At 44.1% G+C, this 27136-nt stretch overlaps 2 protein-coding genes across 2 annotated transcripts in view; one reads left to right on the forward strand and one right to left on the reverse strand.

Moving 5' to 3' along the window:
- On the forward strand, positions 1–25128 carry Tbpl1 (TATA-box binding protein like 1). Its single transcript, XM_052169765.1, has 7 exons — positions 1–260; positions 17391–17569; positions 19787–19869; positions 20020–20083; positions 21301–21404; positions 21492–21586; positions 23140–25128. The coding sequence occupies exons 2-7, from the start codon at positions 17435–17437 to the stop codon at positions 23217–23219; spliced, it is 561 nt and encodes a 186-aa protein (XP_052025725.1). The 5' UTR covers positions 1–260; positions 17391–17434; the 3' UTR covers positions 23220–25128.
- The window catches only part of Slc2a12 (solute carrier family 2 member 12), a 53640-nt gene continuing 51629 nt past the window's right edge, over positions 25126–27136 (reverse strand). The window contains exon 5 of the mRNA XM_052169759.1: positions 25126–27011. Within this exon, the coding sequence (XP_052025719.1) occupies positions 26858–27011 (154 nt within the window). The 3' untranslated portion in view covers positions 25126–26857. The remainder of the gene's footprint in view (positions 27012–27136) is intronic.

Below are 27136 nucleotides of genomic sequence, written 5' to 3' on the forward strand. Positions count from 1 at the left end.
CCGTCTCTATGCTCCCGCGCGTCTAGTCTATTTATTGTCGCGGGGGAAGCAGCGGCCGCCCTGTACCCGGAACAACAAAGCGAGAAACGGAGCTCGAGCCTTGGGGGGCTCCTAGCAACGGGCCTGGGCGGGAGTTCCATGGAGACTGGGGAGAGGACCCGTTTTATCTTCATCCTTGTCCTTCAGCTTCTTCTCCGCGTCCGACGCAACCAGCAGCAGCGCTGCCGCCGCGTCCTTTACGACCGCCCCGTCTTCCCACGGTAACCCCGTCGGCGGTCGGGGAAAGGGGGTTGGGGGTATGCAGGGCCCGCGGGGCCTGGAGCTGCCGCGGGGCGTCTACGCGCCGGCCAGGCTGCAGGGAGCTGTGCGGGGCGGGGACCCGAGCACGGGAGCGCCGTGGGCCACCTACTAGAAGGGAGGACGGGCCAAGCGGCTCGGGCATCCCAGTAGGGATAACGGGGTGGGGGTGGGGCGCGCCTGCCTCGCCGAGGAAGACTGGCAGGGATGCACCAGGTCCTGGAGCCCACCCCTGGGGGGAAAAGAGGGGCCGTGCCACTAAGCGAGGGGGTTGGTGGCTTCTCGGAAAACTTGGAGCAGCTGCGCGAAGGCTCTTCCAAATAGCGGCGCCGGCGCCTCTCCCTTCTGGCACTTGCCGGGAGCCCCGCTCTATAATAGTAGCAGCTGAATTAAGCTCCGGGAAGAAGGATCTGGAACGCGGGAAGGTAGAAATGAATTGTGAATAGGGATGAGAAGTGGGAAGGGGGGGTGGGGGCGGTAATCGCCCCATAATCGCCTGGCCGGGTCCTGGAAGTATATAAAATGGGAAATGACTGAAATAGAAGACACTCCCTCTGCCGAGCTGTGCATCTGCAGGCTTTGCCCGGGCACACATTGCACGGAGTGTCAGGCTGCATCCAGTCCACATCTGTGAGCTTTACTGCATCTGTCACCTGCAGAGCGAGACTGGCAGTGACTAGTGTGAACTTGGGCGTGCTTATGGTTAAGAAGAATGGCTTAGAATTGTGACTTGTGCGTGAAGCCGGAACAGATTCCCTTAGGTAATTGAAAAAGGGAAATGTAATAAGGAGGGCATTTATTCTTCCGGCCAGAATTCGCAGTCTTCTTTCCAAGTTTGAGAAAACAGCAGTCCATTCAAATCAAGAAGTGACTTTTAGCACTGTCTGGTTGAAAGGATTATTTAGGGTTTGGATACACCCCATTCGTTACGGATTCATCAGTTTGTGTTCTTAAGCCTTGCATCACAGACCACTTGTTTTATACTTTGCTAAACCATATTAGGCTGGGTGTGGTGGCACATGCCTGGGATCCCAGCATCTGGGAGGCTGAGGCAGGAGAATGTGAGTCCAAGCCCTGCTTGGGGTATGTAATAGTAAATCTCAGGTCTTTCTCCTCTAGATATCTGTCTCAGAAAGCAAAACAAAATTGAATTTTCCATCAGTAAGTGAAGTATCTCTGTGGTCCGGAAAGGTTATGTTCTACAGTAATAACATTTTTATGGTCGGTAGGAGCAAGTCTCTTCATACAGTTGAAGATTAATGGTGGAAACAGTATTGATAATCATCTAGGCAATATGTCAACCACAGGTTCAATTGCTAAGCCTGGCTTCTCCTAAGCAAAAGGGTGCCACCATTACTGCCAGTCCTCTTGCATATTCTGTGCTCCCAAAATGAGTGCCAGGAGCTGTAATGATCTAGTGCTGTGTGGTTTCTTGGAGAGGCGCCAGGCAGGGTACACTTATTTTAAGTCCTGTGTTTCATTTTAAGCTTCTAACCGGGACTCTTGGGTCCAGTGTTGTTAGCTGATGCTGACGTACTTCCAGGTTGACAGGGAGATCAGTGGCTTCCCTTTAAAAGGACTGGAGATTTGAACCTTGGAAATAAATTAGATTTTAAAACGCTTGAGATGAAAATGTATTTTAGGTGAGGCTTTGCTTATTTTTCTATGGCTATTCTGTGGAGGCTACTTGGGGACCATCCACTGTTGGTGCATCTTCTTCACAGTGTGGGTCATACGGAACTCCCTGCTCGCTCATCAGTGTTGCCTTTAGACTTACTTAACCTGGACTGTGTGCTGAGACCTTTGTCTCGTGTGGTCCCTGGATGCTGCTCCGTTCTAGCATCTAACTGTCATTAACCCAGCTTCGGCTTTCCACAGTATGAGCCCAGCACTCCACATTCGTCTTACTTGTATCCTGATCAGAAGTGCTTTTTCGTGCTTTTTCATTTTTTTTCTGCTTTAGGGACTTTTCAGCACATGCCCTGGACTTATGTATGTTTTTCATTAATGGTTCTTGGTTGCATTTTCATAGGAACCCTATTTGGGGAAGAGTTGGAGTAGACATGTCCAATGTTCTATATTTCTGGATGACTGCTAAGCTTCAAATTCATTCTGACTTAAAAGATGGTATTGAAATAAATATTTGAGCTTGTGAAAATATTTGAGCTCTTCATAAATGGTACTTCATGTGGTACTACTGTTACTATAGACAGTCACTTTTGGGGATAAAAAGATATTACAGACCCTGTTGTATGTTATAAACAGAACTGTTGTGTGTTATAAACAGAACATAAGGTTTTTGTAATTCTTAGTCTGAAGCTGTTTTCAACAGCTATCTTACTGTTTTGCGTCTGAATATTTGACTAAATTTACATTTTGCAATTTTGAAGGAAGTGCAGAAGTGGTTTCCACACATTTTTCTTCAGGTAGAAAATAGATGAAAAATGTTGTGGGTATATATCTCTGTGAGAAGAGTGTGAAGAATCTGCTAAAATATACAACAGATCATGTAACACAACTGAATATTTGAAATGTTATTTCTCATCAGAAGTTTGACATTATTTAAAAGGTAGCAAATTCTATATAATGTAGTTGAGTAGACATGAGGACATTTAAACAGTAAGTAACCTTAGGTGATTGATTTCTTCCTGTTGCATCATCAACCATGTGATGAAATTATTACTCTGAAAAGGAAGTTTAAAATGATTTTGGAAGAGTTTAAAGTAGAAAGTTTCACCATGTTTCCAAATTAAAGCTTTTAGTGTCAAGATTTTTAGCTGACATTTGAACTATAAAATTTTCCTGAAATTTCTGGCCATTTTACTTCATACCTTTTTTGACTGGTGCCTCTGAAGTGTGCTTTTTGTGTATGTGTAGCTGACAGAGAAGTGACAGACATGAGTAATATAACAGTTGTGAATTTGAGTGTCAGATATTGTATTACATATGCACTGGTACTGTAATTGTTGGTTTATAGATACCATATGCCTGATACAAGAAGCTCCTAGAAGGTCAGCACTAAGAGTCACCACCATATTGTGTGTTCATATCCTCAGTATGTGTGTTTTGAAGATTGACTTGTTTACTAGATGGAGATAACGTGTTGATTTTACGTTATCTTGGGGGCTTTTCTAGCGGATGAAGGAGAACCTGTCTTGTGTGCTGGAGCCTGAGCCCTGAGAAGAGCCTCCTGACACCTAGCTCTCCCAGTGTCGCGTCTGTTCGTTACTGTGTGTAGTGGTGCAGCTATAGGTACCAGCAGGTCAGAGGCATGATTAGGGCTGTTTTCATGAATCCAAGCAATAGAAAGAAGGACTGACTGCTCCTTGACTTGAGCAGGAGATGCAGGCATTGTGTGCATATTAGGAGTACACTGTGGAAGAATTCTACAAGTTGAGACAGACCTGGGGTCTTTCAGGACATCTAGACAAATGTGACTATTGCATTATGATACATTCTGTCTTTAGAGGGGATGTGGGATATGTGTTGTTTTTATAGTTGTGAAAAAGCAAGATTCTAGAGGTATGTCATCAGTGCTAAATAGTCAGACCACATAGGAAATTCTGCTCATCTGGTCTTACCTGTGACTAAATGCTAACACAGAACAAAATTTATCTTGAATGGCTGGGTTTGTGCAAGGAAACATGTTACCAGGAATCTTAAATAATGTTTAACCATTACATCAAAGTGTCTTCCTTGGGCAGTTTAGATCTCTCTTCCCTTGGGGTCACCGAAACTTTAAAATATCACCCCTTCCCATACAGTTCAAAAATTTGGCTATATCTTGTTTTAACGGTATAGTATTTACTCATTAGAAAGTCCTGAGGCCTAGGGAGATAGCTCACTGGGACAAGCACTTGGCATGCACAAGTGAAGGCCTGTGTTCAGACCCACAGAATCCATGTGAAGTCAGAGGAGGTGGTGTCTCTGTAATCCTTGTGATCCTGTCGCTAGACGGTTGCAGAGACTGAAGAATCCCCTGAAGCCTGTCAGAAGCAGCAGTGAATCAAAAGAGAGCCTGTCTTAAATAAGGTAGAGAGGGTGGGGACCTGTGTTAGAGGTTGTCGTGATCCCTGTGCTGTAGCCTGTGTACATCCATACTCAGGTGCACACAGAGGCACACACCCATTTATGTGCACATACAAGATTACAGAAAGAAAGGAAGAAATTAGATGGTGTGCTAAGATAGCATTTTGTCCTGACTTGTTAGTACTAATAGTGCCTAGCAAGAAAGATAGCTTTGTATATAGATTGGCCTGGATGAAGGCTAGTTTACTCACTAAGTGAAACATTAATTAATAGTTTCAAAAGTGTCAAACTTCCTTCTATCAACTTTGAAGCTCTTGGTTGTAAGACAGTAACTTGATCAGGATTGGTTACATTTTCGTAGTATATTAAAGGTATGGACAATGCCTACTTAGCAGCCACCTATGTTGAGTATCACCGTTCTGTCTTTGTTGATGGTATGACATCACTGTCCACAATGTGGAGTTAATATCTGAACTTAAGGGTCCTGTGAGGCTGAGAGAGCAGGAGCAGGTGCTGTGAGGCTGGTCCTCTGCGGCGTGTTCATCAGATCACTCCTTTCTCTTGTTCCCAGACTTTCTGTTACATTATTGACGTCCCTTTTGATCTCAGGCTATTGAACTCGCCTGTGCTATTAGGTTTTAGTGTAGGGGAGTACTTGTGAAAATTCCTAATTGTCACGGGAGCATCTGGTTATCACTTACGGCAGATGGGCTAAGCAAAGCCAGACATCTCTGTTTCTTAGAAAGGAAAACCAACAAAGCCTGCTCTGGCTCTTGGTTACAGCTATTGAAAGACTGTTTCCCTGTGGGCCTGACCGCTTTGCTGTGTAGTACTTCTGAATGAAAGAAACAGGCCCCACTGATCCACTTGGCAGAACTGGCTTTCTTTAGAAAGCATTGTTACTTGTATACCTTAATTGATGATAAGCTTGAAGTTTATTAGTGTCCATATCAGTCTGTCTGAGATTTCCCTGCCACTACTGTTGTTGTGTAGTACCTCTCTTAGAATTACAGAAGGAGCTGAAGCTGTTGCTCTGTTCCAGTGATTACAAAATTGCTTTAGAATTGAAAACTTTTTTTAAATTGTGGTAAATATTGAAACTATTTAACCTGGAAAATAATTTGATAATTACAGTTGACTATGAAGATAGCTAAGTTAAGTCCAAGTTTTATAGTTTAATTGAACACTTGAAACTATTAAAAAATAATAATAAAAAGTTTGTTGAGCCTGGTGGAGCATACTTGTAATCTCAGTACCCAGAGAGCTGAGACAGGAGGATCACTGTGAGTCCAGCCAGAACAAGACCCTGTATCAAAAGTAAAGTTTTTGCTTAAAGAGGATTTCAAACTATTATCTTGTATTTTGTCTAATATCTTAAGTCCCGTTTTCTTGTTGAAATAATAAATTTTATAAAATATATACCATCCCATCACTCATAACGTATTAGCTGAGGAATCAGCTCAGTGCAGATTACTGCCTGAAATGTGTCAGGCCGGAGTTTGATGCCCAGGTCTCCACTCCTCACGCCCCAACACACACATGCACACGTGCGCACACACACACACACACCAGAATCTCGTATGTAGAGGTAAAGTTCCATAGTTCCATTTCCCAAGTTTATGCTGCATTTTACACATGAGATTAGCAAGTGTGCTTGTATTCAGAGATAAGACTTTGTTTTTGTTTTCCTAATTAAAGAACGTGAAGTCTGGCAGATCCTGGTGATTTAGTTGAGCAAGTAGATTAGTCAGAATCTGTCTTGTATTGATTAAGTTTTGTTAACTCCTTTTTCATAGCCACATTGATCCCAGATCTTAAGACAACAAAACAAAAGAGAGACAGTGATGTGAGGAGAAATGATTGCGACTTTTCTGCCCTCCGTCCCAAACACACGTTTACAGCTCCTTTAACTTGAGACACTCTGAAGACAGTGTTAGAGTGGTTTTAAGAAAGCAGGTCCTGAGCCTGTGTAGCATGGTGGCTCCCAGCTTTAATTTCAGTGTGGTGGAGGCAGAGGCAGGTGGGTCTCGGGAGTTTGAAGACAGCCTCATCCACATAGTAAGCCCCAGGCTGGCCAGGCCTACATATTGAGACTCCTTTCAGAACGAAAGGAGGGGTGGTGCGCGAGGCTGACAGCGTGTGTCAGGACTTTCTGTAGTAAAGCTTGCCTACTTGGTGGTTTTCGTTTGTTTTTCATCTTACTATTTGTGGGCAGATGTTGCTGTTCAGATACAAAGATATGAAGCTACTCTTCAACCCAGGCTGCAGATATGAAGGAGGGTTATGGTTAGTCTGAGCCTCAGATAACTCACGGTGAGCTTGGAGCGTTTGTGGAAAAGGCTCACCCTATCCTTTACCAGCCACTTTGCTGGAGCCACAAGCTGTTGTCACTCACTTGCTATGACTGCTGTACAGCTTGTGCATCTCCTCACCTTCAGCTTCAGACGGCCTGGTGACGTCATCCTGAGCAGCCTTTGATTGATCATGGCCTGGCCGCAACCGAGGCTCGTCACTCAGGGACGTCATGGAAGCACAGCCATGTTGAAAATGGCCACCAGTTTATAACTAGCAGACATGGCCCACTCTGAAAATGGCCACCAGTTTATAACTAGCAGACATGGCCCACTATGAAAATGGCCACCAGTTTATAACTAGCAGACATGGTCCACTGTGAAAATGGCCACCAGTTTATAACTAGCAGACATGGCCCACTGTGACGCGCACTCCGTGTTCTGTGCTCTTGTGGTGGCACAGGGACAAAGATCTGATATGACATAGCAGATTAAAAACTCCTAGAGGAACCAGGCATGCTAGCTCATGCCTGTCATAGAGCTCTTTGGGAGTTGGAGGCAGGAGGCTTAGGAGTGTAAGGTCATCCCACTAGCTGGTGCCAGTGTGCTAGCCGACACATTTACTGCATAGTGAGTTGGAGGCCTTGCTGATCTGTATGAGAACATGTGTTCAGACAAACAAAAAGTCTGTTTGGATAATTCTCTGATCCTCAGCACATATTGCTAGCATGAGTTACAATATGGCAAAGTAAAGCTTGGGAGTAATCTAAAAACTCACTGCAGTGCAGACCTGCTTGCACAGTTTCATATGCCTTCCAGTGAAGCTGTGGTCACTGGAGGGCCACATAGATGATGGTGGCCTTACTGTAAAGATAATGAGGATTTCCTGTTACCTCGAGGTTCTCCTGTACCTCATTTAAGTGCACAGACAGTTCTCCTGTTACCATTGCCTCTGAGGTGCAGGGTGGGATCACGCTGGACACATTTGGAGGCCTAGGTGGAGGCTGTGCACAGCCTGACCCCAGTATGTCTCAGAACATAGCTCTGAGAAGCAGCAAGTGAGCACTGAGTTGTGTTTATGTTAAAGATGTGCTTCTGTAGCCCACCGTGATGGCACACGCCTTTAACCCCAGCACTCAGAGGAGGCAGAGGGATCTCTGAGTTCTAGGCCAGCCTGGTCTACAAAGTGAGTTCCAGGACAGCCAGGTTGTTACACAGAGAAACCCTGTCCCTGCTCCCTGCCCCACAAGTGCATCTCTATTTCAGCTTTTTGGTTTTTCTGATTTTGTTAAAATTCGAAGGCTTTGGCTGTCTGAAACGGTTATCTGTCTCACAGTGAGGTCTCTTGCTGTGTATCCCTGACTGGCCCCCACCTGGTGATGCTCTGGCTCCAGGGCCACAAGTCTAGCTTTGAAACTATACTTTTAGTTTGTCTTGTGTTGGGTTTTGCTGTTGTTGTTTTGTTGTTGTGGGTTGTTTTTTTTTTTTTTTTTGCCTCCCTTTGTAAATAGAGGAATACAAATGTTACCTGTGAAATGAACAGTATCCCGACAGACTGGACAGGTTAGCTATTCTGTGATGACACCGTCCAACAGCTTTAAGATTTGCACAAGTTAGGTACCTTAGGTGACGTAAAGAATGGAGTAATTTTGGGGAAAAGGAAAATGATGAATAAAACACTACCTATAAATAAGTCTGAATCTTAATTTCTCTTCCTTATTGTCACCTTGAGTAGAATCTGTCCTGCAGTTCCTTGATTTGTTCCAAAAGTATTCATTTAGCTCAGCAACCAAGTTGCTGCTCCAAGAGCTAAAGCCATTTACATTGAGCTGTTTGTCTAGAGAGCCTAGTGTTTGCGATGCAGTAGACAGAACAGACAGTTTCTGGTGTCCTGTTCTGTGAACTCAGCTCTCATTTCTGAAGGTAGTAGAAATTAGTTCTCTGCATTGTTCTCCTGAGCATTGTTTGTGTCTTGTTTATTTCCTGGGTCACAATTTCTCATTATTTCATTCCTGGCTTATTTGCCATCTGCTTTTTCTCCTAGACTTAACTGCTAAGAGGTTCGTTCTGCCTGTGCCGCCCCACAGGGCTTGGTTGACTCCAGTTACATAGTAAATGTGCAGTTAGAGTAGGAGTTTGTTCACTGCGGGAATGGGGACAAGCAGAGAGGGATCTGCCCTTGCGAGCAGTATGCTGTAAAGTAGCCGTGTAAGGGTGGGTTTTAAGTCAGCTATAAAGGACAGTAGGGGCCAGGAAGCCCACAGCACCCCAAGCCGAGCAGAGTAGATCCTATTTTGTTTGTCTAAGAGAGCCAAGAGGTTGGTGTGTGTCTGTCTGTCTGTTTGAAGTAGGGATGTAGCACAGTTAGAAAAATAATTCTGGTAGTTTGATGCTTGAGACAGCAAACAGAAAAGTTGTAGTAGGCGGGCTCTTCCCATAATGATGTGCAAGAATGCTTAAAAACAATCCTTGTTTTGGACACAGAAAATAAAGCTACATTTGAAATCAGCTGAGTATAAGAGAGAAAATGATAGATGAAGGAAGGGTCTGAAGCTTTGTGGAGAGGGGTGGTGTGAATTTGAGCCCAGGCTAACCTGGAGCTCTCATGTAGCTCAAGCTAGCCTTAGACCAGCGACAGTCCTTACCCCCCAACCTCCAGAGTGCTGGGCTAGCGTACATGAGTGACCAGATCTAAGATTCAGAGATTTGGGGCTGTCGTGTGGTGGCTGCTCCACTCACTGAATGGTAAGATAAGCAGTATACGCCAGTGTTTCTGTGCAATTGGGAGTGTTGCTTGAGCGAGTTGTTTTAATGAGTAGACGGTTGGAAATATGAAATTAAGTCTCTGGTAGTTCAAGGTTGACATAGGAGCCAGCCATAAAGTTCACAGGTAGCAGCTGAAGCCCAGGAGGCCCCAGGAGGCCCAAGATGATGACACATTTAACCTATGGAGAGAACGGCAGCCTCCTCTGCAGGCACACAGGTGATTGTCTTCCCACAGTTTCAGGGGTCCGTAACTGCTGGAGCGAGCCATTATTTCCCAGGGCTGCATTAAACTTTAATAAGGATGTCTGATTTAAGGGCAAGACAAGACTTTGAGAAGCTATGGTGTCACTCTGTATCCTAGGGTGACTGGAACTCATCCTGTAGCCCAGGCTGGCCTCCACTTCAAGCCACCCTCCAGCTTCAGCCTTCTGGTTACTAGAATCACAGGCTGCACTACCACACCCTCACCCTTCCCAGGGTTTCAAGCCATAGTCTGTAATGAGTAAGAACAGAGGCCCACGGAAGATGACCCACCTAAGAGAAGCAGCACCTTAAAATGCAACGAGGATTTAAAGCTAAATTTTCACATTGAATGTGTACACTTGTTGTATATATAGCTTTCTGGCTTCTTAGGTGGGGACCTAAGTAAAATTGAGCAAAGTAGTCAGTTTGTACTGTGCAGTCAGTACCTGCTCAGCCCTTGCTGGGCCTGCTCTCAGCCCCGGCCCCGGCCCCGCACAGCTGCTGCTCCGCCAGCCATCTCAGCCCCAGTCTGGACCAGTCAGTAGCGCCAAGTGTTTTGATTAAAAATAGTCTTATTTAAGGCTGCAGTTCTTATTACATTTGTGGGTAAATCTCTATCCCCAACATACTAATTTTATTGATCAGGTATATCAAATTGTATGCTTTAGTTTACTTCTTGCTTTTAACCTTAAAGACACATGAAGTATTCTTGTGTTCCGAAGCTTGAAGACTAATGAATCACCAGAAACCTTTTCCATTTTTGCACATTTCTCTGCTCCTGGAAGGGAAGGGAGGAGATAATGAGAGCAGTAAGAATAGCTAGATCTGAATGCTGACTGCACGAGTGCAGTGCCAGTGTCACGTGGCCTCGGCTCCAGGGCCTGTCACCTGTTCAGGAGCTCCTCCCTGCTTCTGCCCCATCCTATGGCTCGCAAGAGATTGCTTCACTGAGCAGTCTGCTGAGCCCTTAGACGTCCGTGTCTATTGTCCATGTCTAGTCTGTGTCTCCTCTTATATGTCTCAATGTTTTGGAGTTCCAAATGTTCCAAACAAGTTGTCCTGAGCAATCCAAGGCCTTTCTTTCGGTCTCAGGAAGTGAGAGCCTTAGCCAGAGACCTAGCATCACCTCCATTTCCACATTTCGCTTTTCTTTGTCACCCAGTGCCACTCTGGTCCACTCTTACCTGGACTGCTGATAGGTTTCCTTACCAGTCTCACCTTCCAGCCCTCCTGTTGCAGAGTGGTAATGATGCCCTTCCCCACCCCAACTCTTCTAGCTTACCACCGCAACTAGGACAAATAGGAAAATCCTTAACATGACACAGTTTGACCCATTCTCCCTCTCTAATTTTCTCCCTATAATTCTTCCTACTCTCCATGCTGGCCTGCCCTTCAAGTCTTAATAGTTCATGTGTATTAGTCAGGATACTCTAGAATCACAGAACTTATGGGTAGTTGTTGATGACTTACAGTCTGGAGTCCAACTCCCAACAATGGTTAGCAGCAGCTGTGGATGGAAGTCCAAGGACCTAGCAGTTGCTCAGTCCCACGAGGCAAGGAGGTGAAGAAGAGAGTATCTTCCTTCTTCCAATGTCCTTATGTTAGGTAGGTCTCCAGCAGGAGGTGTGGCCCAGATTGGTGTGTACCACGACGCCTGGATCTGGGACTAGATTTGCCCCAGATGACCTTGATCTCAGAGATCTTCTTGCCTTAGTCTCAGGAATTCATGGCCATTATGCCTCAAGATCTCTAGAAGTATAACTGGCTGGCAGTATTTAAAGAATTTGCCCTCATTAATATTCAGGAAAATCAACTAATGGGGTTTTGGCTACTTTTATATCTCACGTTGTCAAAAGATATCATTATCATCGCTTTATTTTGTAAGTGTGGGGGTTTCGCCTACATGTTTGTCTGTGCATCACACATACTGCCTGGAGCCCATGGAGGTCAGAATACGGTGTCAGATCGACCTCTCGGAACCAGAGTTTAAGACGTTGTGTACCATGTGAGTGTGGAAATTGAATATGGTTCCTCTAGAAGAGCAGCTAGGTCTCTTAACCAGAGCCATTGCTCTAGCCCATGTAATGGATTTCTACAAAACCCTCGGTAACTTTATAAGATAACACTTGCATATGGTCACCATCTTGTTTAATATGCTCTGATGAATACAAGACTTCAACAGCCTAAGAAAACATAACAGTAAGTATTCCATATATAACTAGAACTGACATGCTTTCTTAAAAATCACATATTGCAGTGTGTGGTGACACATGCTTTTACTCCTAGGACATGGGAGGCAAAGGCCAGCCTGGTCTGCAGAACGAGTTCTAGGACAGCCAGGACTATATAGCAAGACTCTGCCTCAAAAGGGGGTGAAAATACATTTATACATATACAGAGAGTTGGAGGCTGACAGCGTTATGCTTCCTTTTCTGTTGCTGTGACAAAAATACCCTAATGGCAACTTCAGAGCAAGAAGATTGATTTTGGTTCCCAATACAGGATTCCAGTCATCTGTCATGGTGCAGAGGACACAGCTGCAGGGGCTGCTGGCAGGTGGTCACGTGACAGCCGTCGGCCTGAGGAGAGCATGCTGAGTGCATGCGCTCAGCCGCCTTTCTCCTGTGCAGGGAGCTCAGGGTCAGCCTGGGAATGTCGCCACCTTGGTTAGCCTAATCCAGGAGACCCTTATGAACATGCCCGTAGGCTCGGCTTTTAGGTGGCTCTGGATCCTAGCCAGCTGACAACTGGTTAGCCATCAGAGTTTACTTAATATCAACAGATATAGCATAAATAAATTCTGTGTACACAAAATAAGGAGCTAGTATATCTTTAAGTTTGAGCTCCCAAATTTAAATTTGTATTAAGTAAAATGTGGGTGGCTCCTGTTCTATTGTGGTTCAGTTTATGAAGGTATAAAGCTATTCTGTAGAAAACATACTCTTTCCCTGGCTAGCAGTGGTTGTATTAAGATCCACTCTCCAGGTACTGGGCAGTGGCAGCAAGCCGCCCGCAGCTCCCACGCAGCCTCAAAGCCTAGAGAGGAATCTCCTAGCAGTGGTCTCACTCAGGAAAAGAACATCACCCTTCTCCCACTGCCTTTAGGCATCGCTGCCTGAAGGTGTCATTGAAGTGTTACATACACTTATTTTTATGTGGCTTTGTGTGCTCAAAGTAGATAGTTATCAAAGTCCAGAGAATTATTCTTAATAAGAAAATCTTGTAGCTCCCTGTAGAATTGATATTACATTTAATTTGTTTTTATTTCTATTTGTTTCTCTGTGTATGTTCACCTGACTGTATCAAGTGTGTGGTGATCAGATAGAAGACAAGTTGTTGGAGTTCTTTTTATCCATCATGTGAGTCCCGTGGAACTCAGGTTGTCAGGTTTGGAGGCAAGGAGAGCCTTTACCCACTGAGCTCTCTCTGGCCTTCTCTGGGTTTAAAAAGTGGGTTTAAAAAAATTATGATAGTCATTTTAATGCAAGTTCCTTACATGGGTACTACCTGTCTTCCAGGCTTCGGGCTTTATGGTTGTTGTTGTTGTTGTTGTTGTTGTTGTTGTTGTTGTTGTTGTAGGACAGCCTTTGTGTAGCCTAGGTTGGCCTTGAACCCGAAATGTCTTCTTTCTTGCCTTAGCCTTCCAACTGCTATATTTACAGGTAGAAGGGTTTTTATGTAGAATAAGTCATATAGGTAATAGTAGAGATGTGTATAGTGAACATTAATTTTTAATGAGATATGTTTGCTTCAGCATTTATTCAGTGCTTTTTGTAATATGGTGACATAGCCTTTCCTTTGGCTTTTTGTGTGAGTCTAGGGATGCTATAAATTCTTTTCTTGCATACTTGGAAAAAAAATACAAATCTAAGCCTGGGTATAAGCTATTGAGGCAAGTAGAGAATGTCTTTGTGATAGGATGGCGCCTGCTAGACAGCAAACGGCTTCCAGTTCACTAGGGCAGCTACTGGCCCCACAGTAATGTGCTTCCTTTATCCTTCTGCCGCCCTTGAACAGGAGGGGGTAAAGGGAGTGCCGGAAGTTTAGCCTTGAGAGGGCATATCTAGGCTGACAAGAGCGCTGGAGTTAAGATAGAAACTTAGTGTATAATTCCTGAATTTGTATATATTACATGCCTTCATCTTTTCCCATTAGATTGTGCAGATTTGTGTGGCAAGATTTCAGACATTGAGAGACACTGAGCAGCAACAAATGTGCTCCTGGGTTCTAATAGGGAAGGATTACTGTATTTAAAGTTCAGGTTGATCATAGATACACGCCGGTACCTGGATGTGTCTGCAAAGCTCTAAGTTAGCGTAGGTGCCTAGATAACCGCTCTTGCTGTCTCCCTTAACAAAGTTCACAGTAATTCCCTAGGGTCAAGTCAAGTAGCTCTGCATAGATCGTGGATGATGCCCTTAAGTGTCTGTTATATTGGATTGTTCAACAGGAGTCCAGTCAGAGACCTTGTTCATGGATGCTTTCTGTTCATTTTAATTTTTAAAATGGGATCTGTGTGTGTTGGTGTTAAATATTTTATTGGTGTACCTTAGTGGATTGGCCAAGGGATTCCACGTTTTCAGAGGCACGTGGTAAACAGTTTAGGCCTGCACGTCGTGCTTAGCACCATTCACTGTGCTGCAGTCACTGCAGGCCATGAGCATAGCTGGGTCCCAGTGAAAGCTTACTACCCAGGTTCTGGCCCACTGAGCGCTGTGGCTGGCCCCAGCTAGCCTGTCAGGAGCGGGGTCTTCCCTCCTGTGGCTGCCACGGTACACGGTTTGCTATCAGCTTATTCAGTAGTGTTCAGTTACCATAATTAACTGTAAAGCCATCCACAACCATGGTACCTGCCACTTGCTATTCTTGATGACAGTATTTGACCTTCCCTTGGCCATGCATATGATACCACTAGTTTACAGAAGAGCAGCTGAAGACTTGAGAAAGCTAGGTGACTGATGCCTCCTCAAAGTTAGTGCAAGCTCCACAGCCGAGGCCCTGACCTGTCGTTTATGCTGCTTCTCAGAGATGACAACGACCATTCTTTAAAAGGCAAACTAGGGTTCTTGTTTTCAGAAGGGTGCTGGCTGCTGGGGAGCATGGTGGAATCAAGGAGGATGATGGCTGCTTTATAGAGAAAACAGTGTTAGTGTGGAACGTGGTGATCTGTCTGACATTTAGAAAAGAGATCTCTTGGGACTGTGTGAGTTGTAAATTGTTGTGTTACCAATCTTGTCCTAAGTTGGCCAGTTCTCAAATTATGGATACTAAATTTGTGATCAAGCCTTTGAAGCCCCTCCCCATGCGTGCAGCTGCCACGTAGTCTCAGAGTAACAAACCTCTTCGGCTGTGTGGAAGTAGATCTGTGTAGTTTGGCTTTTTTGGCCCTCCAGTGGAATACCTTCCAAAGGTTATGTGTGCTTTGTTTTTATGACAGCATTTATTATGGTCCCTTGTGGAAAATGTGTGGTCTCTTCTAATGGAGTTTGTCATCAGAGCCGGGAGGGGGCAGTGTTCTGCAGGAGATCCAAGGATGCAGTTGCAGAAGCAGTGGCTTTGCAGTGAATACCAAGCACTAGGCTGAGACCAAAATAGGAGCTGTGTTGTCCACACAGTCCCTGCAAGGGGGAGGCTCTTTCTGCTTCCATGTGTACGTTATACAGTGCTGGGAGCAGAGCATTTCAGGAAAACAAGATGGCTGTAATTCTAAACAGTTTATTGACAAATCAAACTCAGACCAGGCATTTATGTGAAAATGAGACAAAACAGTTAAGCCATTTTTAAATATAAGCCTTGGACAGAGAGTATGCAAGCTGTTGATACTTAAATTGAAATGACTTTACTTTTAACAGTAAACCTAATATGTATTTGTTGATTTAGAATTCAGATTCAGAGCTGGGATATAGCTCAGTTGGTAAATTACAAGTTGATGTTCATCCTTAGGTACAGCTACATGAAAGCCTGGCTCAAAAACAGAAATGAAATCCAGATTCTACCCAAAAAGGCTAATTCTCTGAATAGAGAAATTAGTCTTTGATATATGATGTGTGTGTGTGTGGCTTGTGTACACAAGCCAAAATAAACTCAGTTCAGGCCTCCATACTAGTTAAGTGTATGTGCTACATATCTAGATGCACAGAGGCCAGAGACGTTTGATCCCCTGAAGCTGGAGTTACGGATGTTGGTGAGCCTCCTAATGTGGGTACTGAGAACTGAACTCATGCCTGTGGAAGAGCGACAAGTCCTCTTCACCATCGAACAGTCTCTGAATCACTATACACTAACATCATGAACCTCTGTCTAGGCTTTTGTGCCATATACTGTTCATAAAGTGTGTCTTGGTGCTGACGAGATGGCTCCAAGGTTAAGTATATCTTACTTACTGCTCTTGCAGAGGACCTAAGCTCAGATAGAGCATCCACATAGAGGCTTGCAACCATCCATAATTCTAGGTCCAAGGGATCTGATGCCTCTTTTGACCGTTGAGTACACAAGCGTGCGCATGCACACACACACACACAGTATATTTCATGCTTTTTTAAACTAGTCACTGTTAGATAGGGACAGTGTGTCTCTGTAATTACCAATTTCTCTGTATAATCTTATTTACTCTTTGCTTAGTTCAGCATTACCAACTGACAGCAGTTCCGTGTGTGTGTGTGTGTGTGTGTGTGTGTGTGTGTGTGTGTACACTTTAGGTTCTGATAACCCACTACCACAGTGTCTTTTGTAGAATATTTCTATATCAAATTATAAGAGAACACTGTTGTATTTATACTATAGCTAGGACTGTTATTTGCCATGATAAATGTTATCACATTCTTTTAAGTAAACATTTCCTCAGCTACTAACTAGTAAGGTTAAAAGAAAAAGCATGTTTATAAAATTATAAACTTTGAATAACTCATCCAAGAAAAACAGAATTTTAAATGTTGCTAGAATTGACAGGCAATGAAAACATATACCCAAGTAGAAAAAATGCTGAAACAGCAGGTTATGGTGACCTTTAACGTTTATTTTAAAAAAGAAAAAGGAATTCAAGCTTAAGTAGTTTTCAGTGTAAAAAATTAGAAAATGAATTGAACAGACCTCAAAGAGATGAAGCAGCATAGGCCAAAAAGAAATTGCAAAGACAGGATCAGCTTAGCCAGCCCAGGAAGGAAGGCCTCTCACCTCAGCTCAGCACAGTGGGAGCTGCAGAGCGAGGTGGGTGAGCACTGCTGGGCGGAGGTTAAAGGCCAAAAATACAAGAAAGCATACAGTCAGGTTCGGGCATGGTTAATACATAGAGCTGAACACTATATGGTTGTACAGGTTTTAGAAGTTTTTTATTTAATTTTCTAAAACAGGCTAGCCCTAAACCTGGGGCAGTCCTTCTGCCTCAGCCTCCTGAGTATACGGACTATGAGAATGCCTGCGGTGCCTGCATAGAATCAAATCCTTAAGTTAAATGCTAGGGTTTTGTATTGTGACAAAGGACTGAGAGACCACAGTCCAGTCCTCGAGTGACAGGCTTGGCTTCTTACTGTAATTGTAGCACACAGGAAACATGGGAGTGATCCCTGCATGTAACAGTTACTGGGTTTTAAGGATTGAAAGTTATTTAAAGATAATTTTGTTGCATCTACTGTGACATTTTATAATAAGAGACATGATTTGATTCTCTTAATATTTGAAAACTATTTCTTATATTTTAATTTTAAGATTATTTGTGAGAAATAGCAGAACATAAAAGTTGAATGACTATTTCGTTTTCTTTCCCAGGATGTGATCTTCGTGGTGGGAAAACAAGTTTCTAAACTACCCCAATGGATGCAGACAGTGATGTTGCATTGGACATTTTAATTACAAATGTAGTCTGCGTTTTTAGAACAAGATGCCATTTGAACCTAAGGAAGATTGCTTTGGAGGGAGCAAATGTAATTTATAAGCGTGATGTTGGGGTAAGTGTCTAGTTTCCATGTGTGTACTCTAGCCTGATCTGACCATGCCTTGAGTGGCGCTCTATGTATCGTACAGATAAGTTGTGAGCACCTTGTTATGACAGGTGTGATTGATGCAGCATGGAGCCCTGTAGCGATGGCCCTTCTCAGGGAGATTGCATGTACTAGGGAGAATTAATGCTTAATTTGAGTCTTGGTGGCTGTATAGCCTAGTTCAAGCCCTGCTTTAAGTTTGTTGTATGTAAATTTTCCTGTTGCTTTTTAGTTAACTAAGTTACATTTTTAATAAGTTGCTAAAAAATATGATTCAGGTTTTAACCTAGATGTAAGATTTAAAAGCTTCTTACTATAAGTATAGCACACAGCATTAGTGTTATTAATAAGTAACAAAATCTTCGTGATTTGATGTCAGCTATATTGACAGTGGGTATGCATTTGGCTTTGATAAACTACATGCTGAAAAAGGCAGCCAGGAAACAGGAGAAACTTGGGAAATGCAAAATCAAAGTTACCCTAGTCAACATGGCTCATAGGAAAAGGGACAACAGGTGCTGGCGTCTCGTTACTTTCTATTACTTGTAGAAGAAAGAGATTACTGTGGCCTTGGAGCTTCAGGCAGTTACGGGAAGCTGGCAGCTGGCAGGCCTGGGGCTGGAGCAGTAGCAGAGAGCGCACATCTTGAGCCACAAGCTTGTTAGGGTCGTAGAGAAAATGACACTGGGAATGGCACGAACTGCTGTGACCTCAGACCCCAGTAACACAGCTCCTCCAAGGCCACATCTCCTGTTCCTTCCCAAACAGTGCCACCAACTGAGGACAAGCATTTGAACATACGAGCCTGTGGAGACCATTCTCATCCAAACAAAGCCCCACAGCTGGCAGGGATGTGGGCGCTAATACACTGCTGATGGAATTGTAAAGTCAGCCTCTGAAAGCAGGCGTTACAGAGTCAGGCTAGGTGGCCTCCGATGAGAGGATAAAGAAATGTGCACACATGCACCACGGGCATGTCATTCCTTGGAGAATGCATGCAGTGAAACTCCCGTTAAGGGGAGTAAGCCAGACTCAGCACAGCAATATCACATCCTTCTCTAGCAGACATTACATACATAGCCCAGCAGAGGGGAAACTGAGGAGAGAGGAGACTGACATGGGAGCAGGGAGGAAGGAGAGCACAAGGATGAAGAGGGCTGAGGGTGCGGTCCACTGCGGAGCTGCCATCTGAGATAGATAGGGTCTGGGCGCCACGGCCGGGGCTCCGAGGGTGACCCAGCGCTAGATAGCACAGACTGGTGCGTCGGGAAGCTCAGAAGCATGTGAAAGCCAGGTGCAGTGGGGCAGTCATTCTCCTGTGGGAGACGGAGGCAGAGGTGGAGGTCCTGCCAGTGCGTCACGGGAGAGACTGTCCCAGTGCAGAGCGGGGTGAGACACCACAGCGTGTGCCTGCACACACATACATGTGGACATACACGGATATGTCATATCATAGACACAAAAGAGTTTTAAGTTAGGGATGTTTCCAAAGGTTCAATTTAAGTTCTAAAAACTTAAGTGCCCGTGTACCCTCAGTAAATTATCTCCAGGTTTTAGACTTAGAAACTACGAACAAGTTAAATTCAACAAAAACAAAATCTCATTGGCCAATTACGTTTTTTTTAATGTGTTAGTAATAATGACTTCCCTTAACAAAAAAGGAATCTACAGAGAGTGAGGTGCCGGAACATGTGACTGCAGTCCCCAGAGTGTAGAATCACGCATTGTTGGCCCGCTTGGGCCACCTAAAAAACACCCTCCATCAGAAAAACAAAACAAAATAAGAATTTAAGCTGACATCTTGAGGGGGTAAGTAATAACTCAGTGTCAGATGATCCCATTTCACAGTTTCCCGTCTGAAATTTTACAGCTTGTTTTAGTTTGACCACTATCTTGCTCCCTAGCAGATTTTAAGTCTTCCTCAGACTGAATTGTATTACAGTTTGATAATGTGCACATGATGGAGCAAGGGAGAGACGTGTGCAGACCTTTTCTTAGGTCTGATGGCACACCTCTGAGCCATTCTTGAGACTTTGATTGTACCAGCACTGACCTGGACTTGAAGATGGTGCTGGCTGAGCAGTCCCGTCAGCCCTGCATAGCAGTGGGCAGTAACATGGGCACAGAGGGCAGAGCGGTTTGTCAAGACTAATGCTTACTAGGTCATTGATTTTTCTTTTCCAGAAAGTATTAATGAAGCTTAGAAAACCTAGAATTACAGCTACAATTTGGTCCTCAGGAAAAATTATTTGCACTGGAGCAACAAGGTGAGTTCCATCTGCGCTGAGCCGTGTACCCGCCCTCCGCTCTGCCCCCTGGGAGCCCATGGTCCCAGACCAGCGCCCCTCAGCCTTCAGCATAGCCTGCATTTTCTCTGCCTCTAATCATCTTTTTTTTTTTTTTTACTTCAACTACAGTGAAGAAGAAGCTAAATTTGGTGCCAGACGTTTAGCCCGTAGTCTGCAGAAACTAGGTTTTCAGGTAACATTTTCTAAAAATATGCATTCTGCACATGTTCAAGGATTTAATTTTATAAATTAAGAAGTTCAATAGACTAAACAAATCACAAGAATTCTTTTCTGCTGAACTTTTTCTAGATTCTTTATATTGCCCGTTATTGTTGGTAACAGTATGGCTCTGGAGATTTGGAGAAGATGGTGCTTTCCCTTAAACTGTTCCCACAGAGACTTGCTTCCTTAGTTAATGCTCTGTGAGCTCGGCCTTTCCCACCTCCCTCACCTCACACGTACATTCAGCATTCAGAAAATGCCTTTCTATCTCCTCAAGGTGCCCGGTCAGGATGGTGAGGGCGCTAGAGAGCCGTGCTGACCGACAGCAGGCAGCACCCTCTCACGGGTTAGAGGCAAAACGTGAAGAAAATTACCACTTATGGTGGCCTTGGTGGGTCACATTCCATAAGAGGTCCCTTGTTGAGTAGGGCTATAGGTAGACAGTGAGGGTGGGGACCGCGGTGCATGATGGTGTGGCCCTGGAAGCCGTGAGGCAGCCCGCGGCTGTGTAGCTTACTGCTTTGTGTAGCCCTGGGTTGGAGGGCCGCTCTCCCCTCAGCTGTGGTTTGTGGAGAATGTTTAACCTGGAGTATAGATTAGATATAGATTAGATATAGATTATAGATAGCACAGTGGGAGGGACGTGCCTGGAATGTATACAGCTTTGAGCGCGACCTCTGTTGCCACAGGCAGACAGATACACATGGGGGATGGGGGTAGAGAAAGAGAGGAGAAAGGGGGAAATGGTTTAAAATGTTGTTAGGAGGAGTACCTGTTAACGGTAAAGACTATCAAAGCTGCTTTCCCTGGCAGAAGCCAACCAGGACTCAGAGAGATCTCTGCTAGTAAACAACAGCTTTTGACCGGATCACCACAAGGACCACAGAAATGTCTTTAAAATGAATTTAAGAGCCCAGTGTTCACTCTGTGTATTAATTCTTCAAGTGACAACTTTTCCATTCTAACTCTGGAATTTCTCTTAACTCCTTTCCTCTTCTAGCTCTTTTCTCAGTTTTAAATATCCCATTTTCAAGATTAAGGTTAATTACATAAAATTTAAAAGACAACATATACAGTTTCAGTTATGCAAATAGCATTTTATGATGTTATGAGAAATTGTAATTAGTATGGATTGAGTATTTTTATGTGCTTCTAAATAATTTATGGAGTTTTCCTTCTCTCGCACAGGTAATTTTTACAGATTTTAAGGTTGTGAATGTTTTGGCAGTTTGTAACATGCCCTTTGAAATCCGTTTGCCAGAATTCACAAAGAACAATAGACCTCATGCCAGGTAGGTCTTTTGAGAATCGAAATAACATACAAACTTTGAAGCTGCCATTCGGTATAAATAACGAAACATAATTTTGTTTTTATACAGCTATGAACCTGAGCTTCACCCTGCCGTGTGCTATCGGATAAAGTCTCTAAGAGCTACATTACAGATATTTTCAACAGGAAGTATCACGGTGACAGGTAATGTACGACATGGATCCTCTCACTTGTTCTGGACTGAACCTCTCACTTGTGACCTATGCTGGCTTGTCCTGTGTCTGCTCTCATGGTCACCCTCCTGAGGCTCATTCTTCATGCTCACGTGGTTGTGTCTGCCTCACACAATCTCAATGTAGCACCTGCTACAGGACCAGACTTTACAGACATTGAATAGGACTATCCCACTATGATCTTCCAGTAGAACTTTTTAATTTTATGCAATAGTACAGTTAAATTATGTAGGAGAAACTCATTTTTTAAGGTGTGGACATTCACTATAACCAGTTTGTCTGTTATGTTCTCTGTGTGCTGCATTGTCTCATTTGACTCCTCCACGTACTGGAAGGCGTGGCTGCACATGTCCAGGAAGGCATTTGCTTGCTGGGTGTGTGTTTTCTTTAAGCGCACTGTGATAATAAATTATATTTGGACTTGCTTTAGGAATCAGGCCCTGAAGACAAAATGAGCTAAGATAGATTCCTTCGTCTTGTTGAGTTGTCTTTAATTCTCAGTAAACGAAGACACAGCAGATCAGCTGCAGTTTAGCTCATGCATTTTCCCATCCTCCCGGGGCCTTTCAAAGCCACTGCCAGGCTCCTGCCCGCATCTTATGAATGAGGCAGAGAAACTGTTCTCTTAGTTTAGATGTCTCTAAGCTGCTGAGCCTGGATTTCTGTATAGTTAAGTCTCTTAAATGCACAGTAACACAGTGTAAACCTCAAGAAATGTGGATGTGTATCCTGGTATGGTAGCTAATGCCTTTAATCCCAGCACTCAAGCAGACCTTTGTGAGGCCAGCCTGGTCTGCAATGTGAGACTCCAACTTGACTCAGTAATGTGACGGGGGCAGGAGGGATGGTGATACACAAGGCACCATAACAAACTTAGGGAAATTGACCTGGTTAATTGCTATACTCTGTGTTTGACTATATTTTTTTTTAAGTATAATTATTGAATTGATAGAGCATTGGTTAAACACCTTACCAAACTTGACCTGATTAATTATTATGCCATGTGTACATGCATGTGGAATGTCCTAGTTCCTGAGAACATTGTAGCCATGGGGTGAGCCAGAAAGGGATGGATCAGAATAGTGTGTGTGTGTGTGTGTGTGTGTGTGTGTGTGCGTGTGCGTGCGTGTGTGTGTGTGCGCAGTACCAGGGAAGCTTACATCAGCAGATATCTAACTTTGTGTGACTTTTCAAGGAGTGATTGTATTGTTAGTGAGACAGTTTTGTTCACAAACAAACGTTTCTCCCTTTCCATGTTCCTTTTGATCATGTACATGATCGTGTTCCGTGAGCTAATTACTACACTGCATGGCCTCATCACCTGATGCCTCCCCAGAACCCTGCTGAATTAGATAGGCTCTGAGGTCAGTAGTCTCAGGACCCTGACTGTCTGGGACTGTGTAAGTGTGCCGTAGTATTGTGAACAGAGCCTGCAAGCTTCTAACCCAGGGCAGTGTGTCTAGCTCTGGGAAGTCAGGGTGCCTTCTCTGGCCTCTCAACCTTTCCTCTTTCTCCTTATTACAGGGCCCAATGTAAAGGCTGTGGCCACTGCCGTGGAGCAGATCTACCCATTCGTGTTTGAAAGCAGGAAGGAGATTTTATAACTCAAACTTCATTGGTTAGAGTCTCTAACTGAGCACCGTTTGAAACCTGCTGCACATTGGACTCAAAACACAAGGAAAACTGGACCAACAGTGACTGAGGACAGACTCGTACTCACGGCTACAGTGTAAGCTCCAGTCCCTTTGGATTTTACTTCAAACTTTGCTGTAATATAAAAAGGAAGTTTACAAGACATGACATTGCTGCTTTTACAAAAGGACGTTCTATTTATTTTCGCAGTGATCTCCATGTCCCCACAGGCAGAGCTGTTGCGTGTGCACTACCTTACAGTTGTTTTATTGATGTCATTATTTTTCCAGTTGGAGCTAATGTGTTTGATTTGTGAATAGTCTTTTACATTTTTGTATGCTAAATATGGGCACCAAAGAACCTGTAAACGTTATCTTTTTAAATTGAATGTGCACAAATAAAAGTTTGGAAAAGATCTCTCTTCATATCCATTCTGTAACATTTATTCACCATTTTTTCTTTTAAACAACTGTATTCATAATTTTTTAAAATCTATGCAGGCTTAGACTTTGCCTAAAGTGTGTGGGCTTCTTTTTGAAGTGAGTTGTGTATATATATGTGTATGCTACATGTATATAGTATCTTTTCATGCTCTGTTACCAAATATCAATTAGAATTTTTTCCTTGCAGATTGGAAGTAAAAACCATGTACATAAGCTCTAGGTAACTAGGGTGGAACTCCACAGATGGATGGTAATGTGTATGGTACTAATTTAATCTGATAGAAAATGTTAAATGCATTTTAAAAGCTAAGAAGTTGTAGTTTTGAAGAGAGGCCTTTTCCTGTCTAGGTGGATGTGCGGCAGCCCTGTAACCGTTGCTGTTCGGGAATCCTGGTTGTAGATGCTGAGCCAGCTGAGGTTCTTACAACCCTTGGCTTGGTGCTCAAGGCTACGCTAGAAATCTTGTCAGAAACTGATTGAAATTGTGTTTCAACAAGAAGTGACCCACACGGAGTCTGTGCCACTGTGTGGTTCCAGCCCCACTTGACCCAGAGAGCCACTGGCAGGCGCGTATCTGGCCTTGCTGTGTGTGAGTAGTGCACTTGCAGGGTGACTGGAGATTGAGAGGCCACTCTTCAGTTCTACGAGACGGGGCCCTCAGCCATGCACGGACTCTGGGTGGAAAAGCAGGGTCGGGCAGGTGCTCAGTGCAGCCCGGAGCAGCTTTCCCTCAACAAGTAAGCCAGGTGGCATCCAAACTTAGATTCTCTGTACAAACTAAACTATTTCCCACCAAGCTCTGACTTACCGTTGTATTTTTGGAACGTTTGCAAAGGCTTGCGACATGTGCACCAGATTACAAACCTTCCAAGGCTAACTTAAGCACTGGCCAGGCAGTGCGTAGGATTCTGTGTTCAGTTTTGTTTCCTGAAAGCCTTCTCATCCCCCTGCCTCAGCTCCTTCAGAACATGGGAACTAAGGCGGCTTTACACTTGATTTTTCCCAGTTCATTGTGACTTTTTAAAATTGTTTCTATATTTGGGGATTATTTTTTTTTTTGCTGTGTTTTAAGATATTAGAAATTCAGATGTAGAGGTAGACCGCTTTAAAATGGGGAGGGTTTACTACTTGTTTTAACAGTGAACTTCTAGTTTGCAGTGTTGAGAAACATGTATGTGAGACAGAAACTCGGGTAGGGAAGGTGCAGATGTAGTCGCCGGAACGTTTTCAGTGGCCTGAAAGCCAGGCAGAGCTCTGAAGATCTTAGGACTTGTCTGGAGGGAGAAGAGTGGGCGTGGCCGGGTCACCTGTGTGGCAGCTGCCTGCACAGTCCACAGAACAAGGCTGGGAAGGAGTGAGTGGGTCTCGCGTCACCTGGTTTTCTACAAGTACTGTAAAATTTTTTATATAAATAAAAACTGTGAATATATACATACAAGTTTTAAGTATCCCCCCTTTTTATTTTTGAAAACCAATGGCTTCATGTGCTGGGAGTGAGGTGGGGCTAATACTGGGTAAACTGTTATTCTGAACACACAAATGTTTAGTTCCGTACTTGGTCATAAGAGAACAGTACAAGGTTTCCATCGCTTCCATTGAAGTCATTAGCAATAAGCCGCATTTGCTTATTACTTTTTGCCCATTCACAAGGAATACACAAACAAAATAGCTAAGTGTGTGTCCATGTATGTGTAAAATTGAATCATTCAACAATTTTTAAAATATCTTAATCCGAGAACTTGGGGGGGGGGGTGACTGGCATCAGTTACCTGCCTTGAGCATTTTTAAAAAACGTGGCCTGTAATTCCAGAGACTCGTGATAAATTTGAAATGACGATCTGCAAAACTCACTTCATCTCTTCCCTCAACCAAAGACCCCAGTGCACATTCTTACAGATGTGAACTGTACTATGACATAATCAGATTTAACTCTCCCCTCCTTACAGGCTCTGGGTCCATTTAGAGGGTGCATCTGAGGAGCAGGCCTCCTGGGGCTCAAGCACTGACTGCTTATACTTGTCATCTCTGCTCTTTGCTACCTGGGCACGGGGTGGGCACGCACCTCTGACAGACTGGGACCATTTGCTAGTGAAAGGAAGAAAATCCCGAATTAAGGGGACGGGGCTCTTTTTTAATCACAGATTTTTTTTTCTAGAATATGCAAAATCTTTTGGTAAAATGTTTTGTCAAATCTTAAGATTCAAGTGGAAAAAAATAGAGGCCAGAGAAGCCCTTCATGTGGGTGGGTGCGAGGCACCGTGCTGGGGTGGCTCACCGTCACGGCTCACCACAGAAAGGAAGGTACCTGTCTTGTCTGTCTGAATCTGTCGGAAGGCGAGCAGGGAAAGCCCGTCCGCTGTAGCCTGAGGTAGAGTGATTCCTGAGGAGTGGGAAGAGCTGCAGAAAGCCGTGGGCTGCTACAGGTTACCACGAAAGCCTTCCCAGGAGACAACTCTTAGAGATTTGACTGTATAACTTAAAGCTAACTGCTTAGAGAGCTGGATAAATAACAATACGCCAGACTCCTTACTAACAGCTATCTCTAAATAAATATGGTCCCAGGAATTTTAAACTGATCTTTCTAATCATATTTTAAAAAGAAAAAAAAAAAGGAAAACGGTTTATCTTAGAGTTTTAAAAACTGACATAAAACTTAGGAAAGAGTATTTGATTGGCTAGCGTCTCGCTACGTATGAGGCACAAGCTGCATGACCTTTGTCCTGGTGGACTCGAATGCCAACTAAAGTCTTACCCAGGATACCATCCTAATCCACAACACGGATGCAATGAAATCATCCACACGGTGTCTTCAGAGGCACACGTGCTATGACTGGGCATGACAGAGCATGACAGGGTCTGAGTATCAAGCTGTGAGTGGAATCCTACACAGACGGCATAAGGCAGAGGCAGGCCTCATCACTAGAACACAGTCTCTTCAAAAGCTGAAGGCATCGAACCTACCAGTCTTGTTTTGCTTGGCCTGATACGTCAGGGCACTGATGCCTCCTGTACCTTTCGGCAAAAGTCTGCTTGGAGGAAGAGGAACTAATGGCGGTCTTTCTAATTTCAGGGTGTCCGTGTAAAACTTCTCCATGACGGTGAGGAGAAAACATGGCAGAGACCCTTGTAAGTCCTGCCACTGTGCCGCATGTGGGGCTGGGAGCCCCTTAGGTCTCTGGCGAGGGCCGCTGTGACTGTCCCCTTCCACACAGGTGGCTGCACTCTGGGAGCTGCTCTCGGGGCTTTCTCTTTTGAAGCTGGGTTGGCACTAATTCTTCCTGGTGATGACTCAGAAAACAAATGTTGTTTCTCACATAGTTCCTGAAAGAGAGAGGCGCTAATGAAGATGTCATTCTTCGTTTATACAGGACTTGAAAGAAATCTGCAGCGTATTATTTTTAAAATCGCCCCTGGGGTTGTCATGGTTTAGTTCATGGACAAACATT

This window comes from Apodemus sylvaticus, chromosome 23, assembly GCF_947179515.1.
Source record: "Apodemus sylvaticus chromosome 23, mApoSyl1.1, whole genome shotgun sequence".
Taxonomy (NCBI): domain Eukaryota; kingdom Metazoa; phylum Chordata; class Mammalia; order Rodentia; family Muridae; genus Apodemus; species Apodemus sylvaticus.